The sequence below is a fragment of the Montipora capricornis genome, chromosome 8 (genome assembly GCF_036669925.1).
Source record: "Montipora capricornis isolate CH-2021 chromosome 8, ASM3666992v2, whole genome shotgun sequence".
Lineage (NCBI taxonomy): Eukaryota > Metazoa > Cnidaria > Anthozoa > Scleractinia > Acroporidae > Montipora > Montipora capricornis.
This window is the reverse complement of record NC_090890.1, coordinates 8,526,940-8,533,260: the sequence shown is the minus strand read 5'-3', so window position 1 is coordinate 8,533,260 and position 6,321 is coordinate 8,526,940. Positions and strand designations below refer to the sequence as shown.

The 6,321-nt window shown below is 38.3% G+C and overlaps 1 protein-coding gene across 1 annotated transcript in view; it reads left to right on the top strand.

Annotated features, from left to right (window-relative positions):
- The first annotated feature begins 351 nt into the window (after window positions 1-351).
- The window catches only part of LOC138060075 (placenta-specific gene 8 protein-like), a 10,477-nt gene continuing 4,507 nt past the window's right edge, over window positions 352-6,321 (top strand). The window contains exons 1-2 of the mRNA XM_068905775.1: window positions 352-493; window positions 5,007-5,214. Of these exons, the coding sequence (XP_068761876.1) occupies window positions 5,043-5,214 (172 nt within the window). The 5' untranslated portion in view covers window positions 352-493; window positions 5,007-5,042. The remainder of the gene's footprint in view (window positions 494-5,006; window positions 5,215-6,321) is intronic.

The following is a 6,321-nucleotide window of genomic DNA, read 5'->3' as shown; positions in this document are numbered from 1 at the left end:
AAAAGCTCAGTCTGAAAATCAACTGAGATAAACACTCTTGTATTGTAAATCACTATATAATCAACCTGATATTCTCACCAATACACCTTCCTTTAACGAATCCTGTTTGAGCTGGGCTAACTGAGCAAGTGTATTTAGGGTTATTTCAATTATTTTGGCTATAGCTTTCCAAGAAATCTTGTAATTTACATTCATTAGTGTTAGTGGTCTCCAATGATTTGAATACGTTAATGACCCAGCCTTATAGGAAAGATATCTGTTTACAAACATTGCTTTTGTTATTCAAATTTGGCAACAGGAACCTTTTGTTTCGACAGCCAACGAGGCTCTGGTTGGCACATTAATGACAATAGGTGACGTCAAGGATATCTTCCCTATATTGCTTGCCTTCGTGTAACACCCTTAGTAAGGGCGCTGCCTTGCTAAATTCCGCCTTGCAAATCACGAGCTTGCAAAATTCAGTTTGAAGTGCAATACTGAAACAGAGATTCAGGTACCTATGGTGATATACTTCTTTTCATACAGTGTTTTGATTTACTTGCCCTTGTCAAATGCAACATTTCTCTCCACCTTTAGCTGACTAACTTGATCTCACGCAGCTAGTAGGCTCTCTGGTAATCGAGAATGGATTTTTAGCTCCGAAAGTTAGATATGATCCTTAACTTATTACGATCTTAGTTTCACCTCGTGTGTTTCGAATCTGTTAGTTTCGAATCTGTTAGTTTGAAGGAAAGCACTTGCAGATCTATAACTATTTCTAAAATTTACTGCTCTCCAGAATTTAAGATAGCGCTGGCACAGCGAAACTTTGTAGTTAGTGAGTTGGCGACTTCATTGTACCTGTTCGAGAGTCGATTTTACACTATCAGGGATACGGGAAAGGTGCAGATATTGTCATCAGAAGATAGAACTCATCTATACCTGTATTCTAATTTAGAGTTGTTTTAAAAATTCTAAGCGCAAGTCTCTAGAGTCTAAAGATCTATAGCTAAAGGGTTTAAGAACCTCTAGAATCAAAACGCAATGTAGAGTGTTAGAACAAAACACATTCCTAACTATTCTTAAGTTATAAAGTTCTGAAATGGCTAAAATTTCCGTCTGGGGGTTCTAAAATCTCTAAAAGCTCCAAATTTCTAGAATATCAAACGATCCCTTTCGGGGCTCTAAAATCTCTAAAGCCCCGGCTACACATTGTAACATTGTTAGAAGAACACGCCCCAACATTGTAAAAAGAACGCTTGAAACAATGTTGGATACGCTAAAACATTGTTAGAAAAACCTCACTTTAGTCTTTGCAATACAACATTGTTGAAAGGGCGCATCTGGGTTACACGATTCGACATTTGTTGTGTGTTGGAGAAAATGTTTGATCGAAATCAAGACATTCTTCCAAGAAAGAATGTTGAACAAACGTCATCAAACTTGCATGCTACACGTTCTAACATTGTTGATCCAACAAATTTTTTATAACAATGTTTGAATGTGTAGTTCTAAAGTTCTAAAGTTCTAGTATCCATGGTCCATGTTGTGAGTCTAAATTTCTAAAGCTCCAAAATAGGTAAAGTCCGTTTGGGTATTGTATGAATCTCTAAAATTCCTAAAGTTATGCTATAGAACTTTCTCATGTCAAGACCTGCACCTTTATGAGGGATTCACTATTGCAGCATCTTTTAAATGCACATAGCAAAGAAAGTTTGTTAACTTCAACATGCGTTCGATTTTGTTGAAGAGCGATGTTGAAAACGTTTGCTGCCTCCCCCGGTCAACCGTGTTGAAACATATTGAATCAAAGTTGAATCGTTATTAAATGAGTGTAAAACTTTAAAAGCATTTGGAAACCGTTCGCCCACCCAATGCAGCGCTCAACATCGTTCAACAAACAGGGGCACCCAACGTGAATATAGTTCAAAACCACTTAAACATAGCATTGTCAAACGTATTTTAGTATTTAAACGGTAGATATAGGCATATTTTTATCCCCTAAAAATCTTTCATCTGTTCGGATTGCCTAGCTGAAAGTCTAGTGATCCGAAAATTATAGGGATTAAAACTTACCTTTTCGAGAATTCTAGGTGACCTTTTTAGGGCAAAAATCCTTTTAAAAGGGGCAATTATACCATTTTTCAGATGTTCGAAAATCCTAAGAGAGGCAGGCAAGCAAGGAATTTTACAACAAATGTTCCGAGAATTCAAGATCTCAAATCGTCTTCCGAACAGATATTTTCCGAAAATTGACGTTGGGTGCCCCTGAACAAAATCGAAAGGATGTTGAAACAAATGTTGAAGCGGTTTGCCAGGGACTTAACGAATTTAGCTTTCTTATATATACAGCGTTTATTTATGAGTTTCATAACTGGTGCATATTGAGATTTTCGTGGAAAATACACTTGAGAAAGAAATGAATTAAAGGTTGGTTTTCAGTATATTTGTTCGACACAACACTTAATTAAAATTGTCATTAAGGTATTTAACATGATTTAGTTTATCAAGGAAATTGTCGTTCATTTTTGAAATATTTTAATTTCGGTTTCATTCACTGGTGTAAACTGTCGATAAAGCTTATCCACTCAATCAAGTGTTTATAATCAGTGTCAGGAATTTTCGCTTGTTTCAGCAATCTCATAGCTTTGTCAATTCTTAACCAGTAAAGTAAACTGGATTCTATATTTCCAACCATAATAAGTACTCGTGGCTTTCTTTAATAAATACTGGAATTGAACTTTGACCATGTTGATTAAAGTTTGAAGTTTGAAGCTGTGGACACTCACGAAAATCACATATAACAAATATATTTCGCTCAGTTCGAGCCTCTTCAAATGGGTTGTAAAAGTGTTTCTAATGAGTTTGAATTGTTAACACTCCCATTGCAGCCAAAAAATTGCAACTGAGCTCATTTGGTATAATTCTTTTTTAAGAGACGCGTCGGCCTGTATAAGTAGTGTTTGTTTGAAAACCACTTCAATTTATTGAAGGCTGTGCCAATATTTGCTAAACTGGTGGTGCGTTACCCTTGAAAGCAGCCCGCCTTTCTCGATCTGATCCATGGTTTTATAAAGTGAACCATTACTAACTTAAGACGTCAATATATGTCACTATTCTTAATTGCACTGGTGGCATAACTTTTTAAGTACGTTTTCTGTCATATGGAATTGACTTAGAGGAAACAAAGCCTTTCCACTCTCATGACGCCAAATGCAAATTGGTCACGTCTGTCCCTACACTCTTAGGGCTTTGACACGCGAGCGTCTGCTGAAACGAGCCGTGACACATTCTTTTCCCTCTGTTAAGTAGCTATCTCCGCTCTTAAACTGTGTAGACCGAATAAATGTTTCGGATAACCTAATTCAACAAACGCTTGTAAAACTATTTCTCTCGTGCGAGAGTAGCTCATAGCCGTTCTACGCAAACTATAAGTGGACGTCTTATGGAAATACAAAGAACGAAAAAAAGGTAACGACGATGACAAATCTAAATTAGCAACAGAGACGGATCTCCGAAGAAGATAGAAAGGACAAGAAACGGACCCTGTTTTCGCCAAGAAAACGTAGGCACCATCCCTATAAACATCCGTTTTACTTTTGTAAACGTAAATCCTGACAAACGAATCGCAAGAACTAACATCGCAACAGCGCAGGCTAGCTAACTCATTATAGCGGAGTAAAGCGATATACGCGGTTACACAAATAGCTCCTAAAAGGAGATCCGAAAGATTAGCATTAGGACCGCAAACCTATTACAAATATCTAAAATCGTCGCGGGAGACTGGTTTTTCAAGTTCTCGTTTAGCTGCCTCGAGCACGCTCTTAACTAGCCTGGAAGCGCAGGGGCTTTGAAAACCATACAGATTATGCGCCCAAGTAATGCTGTAGCAAGCAGACTTAAGAGAAGAATAAGGAAGGATGGTTCTTGCAACTTGCATGCATGGGCTTTTATTTGTTGATACTTCAATTGTTCAGATTGTTAGCCAGCCAACTTATCAATAATTCGACTCCAAGATTTGTTTTAAAGGAGACCTTAGGGAAACACTTGCCGGCTTGGAAATTGTTTTAAGGCTCAATGAGGAGTATGGCTTGTTACTGAATGAAATCACGTTATTTTGGGAAAGGAAATTGGAGTCACAATGAAAAATGTAGTTGTCAAATGAATAGGGTACAACATTGAACACGTTTTTTGCCACTTGAAAAACTGATGATGAAAGTATGTAATGGTTTGGTCAACAAGGTCCTTGATATCTTTCACGGTTTGGATGTTCCAAGTAAAAACGGAAACGCAACGAAAAATCAACTGTAAGTCAGTAAGATACAATTGAAACTGGAACATGAACAACCATCTTGGTTTTGCTGTCAGAAGTCTGATGTCACTGGTTAGTGCACAATTTCCTTGTTGAATCAACAGTCATTGCACCTTGATCGAGGACAACTCTGTTGTTTACTACAAAGTAATTGCATTAAAAAGTCTGATTTCTTCCAAGATTGAATCAAACGACAAACGCCGGACCTTCCTTGCCTCGTGGTTACCAGGTTACCAATACTCGGTATGCTTCAAGTGATCGAAAGATCACAACGCGAACAAAGGTGCCGAAACGGATTTATAAATTCCGTTCATTTATGATGGAAGAACACAGGAAAAACCAGCTAGAATCGCTCGCTAGAATCTTGGTATATACATGCCACGCATGCGTAAGAAAAACGCTGAGATTAGGATCACGCCTCCTTATGGTTGCCTGCAATCATTTTTTATTTCCAAGGCTACAAACTGCACTCTCCCTAATGCCTCTTGAAATTTGGTTAACCTTCGAAAAATTTTCTTGAGCTGATTTATCCCAAACTGCATGCAAGAGATAAAAAAAAATTTTCTTTTTTGGACACATGCATCCTCGGTATCTGTATTAATTATGGCAAACAAACAAACCAGTTTTTTTTTTTCAAATAGCTGTGCCGCATAACGAAAAAAATCGGGTTTCGACTAGGTTTTGAGTTCATGATCACACTTTGGTTTCATTCCAGTAAATATCTGAGAAACCTTCCACAGTATACATTACAATGCAAGCTGATCCAAACGCTGGATACCCCCCACCCATGGCGGGCTACCCGCCTCCAGTTGCAACTCAGCCTGGCTTCACGAGCACCCACACAACCGTTGTGGTGAACCAACCAGCATTGATGCGAGAATGGAGCAGCGGACTGTGTGCCTGTTTTGACGATTGCGGCTCTTGTGAGTATTAGCTCCGGTCCTCGCAAGAGTTTTTAATTTTAGAGCGTCGATATAGAGCGTTTTTTCGTATAGCACAAGTTTTTGTCCCTGTCCTTGTTTGGGGGTGCGAGGGGAGGGCACAAAATGTCGTTTCAAAAAGAGGTCTATTACCCCTGTGTTGGTGCACAAAATTTACACTTCTGCGACAAGGGTGGAATGGTGGGACAGACAGTTTAATAGGCTACTTTCGAATTGTGCAGCAACAAAAGAACAGAGTCAAGGTTCAATGGAAAAGTTAGCATTTTGTTTTATTCAAAACAAGGGAAAGTGCAAATTATTCCCCTAAACCTTGACTCCGTTCTCTTGTTGCAGCACAATTCGAAATTAGCCTATTGTGTCAAAAACTCGGAAAACGATAGTCCATTTTTGAAATATTAAACATTCAGCTTGATAGTGAGGCAGTGATTACAAAAACAATAGAAACACGTTGGAATGAATGTGAAAAATATTTGCATATCATCCACTTTCCTTTGTCTTTGTCCTCACCGCCTCACCATCAAGATGAATTTTAATAATCGAAAAAGGCCTATTGAGCCAATCTAAGGCTGTTGCCCTTGTGCCATACTGATAAGCCCGCAATGCCGATAAAAGGTAGTCAGGGCATTATTGTTAACGTTGAAAGGCCAGCTTGATACTGTAATGGTTGAACTGGATCGAGCACGTTAGGAAAAGTTTTTCCTCGCATTTTCCTCTATTTTATGCTCGTTCCAGTTCGACCGTGAGAATACAAAACTGACCTGTTGAATTTCCATAGAGAAATTAAACTCCAAAATCGAATATTTGTCGTCAGTCCCTCTCAGAATACTGCATTGATTTGCAGAAAGCAATAAGAGCATTGCTTATAACTTTCATCTGAATTAGGGAGCAATGAACCATGTTCGATATATCAATATTCACACATGGCTACGAGACCTTATTGTTAAATTCGAATATTATTTTGTTTAGAAGTCTCCCTTGAGACTTGTGAGACAAAGAAAACAGAACTGACCCGTGAAAATAGACCAATTTCGATATATTAAAATTCAGTCCTAAACAAAAGGCATCATCCCCAGGTTCTGAGGAATAAAT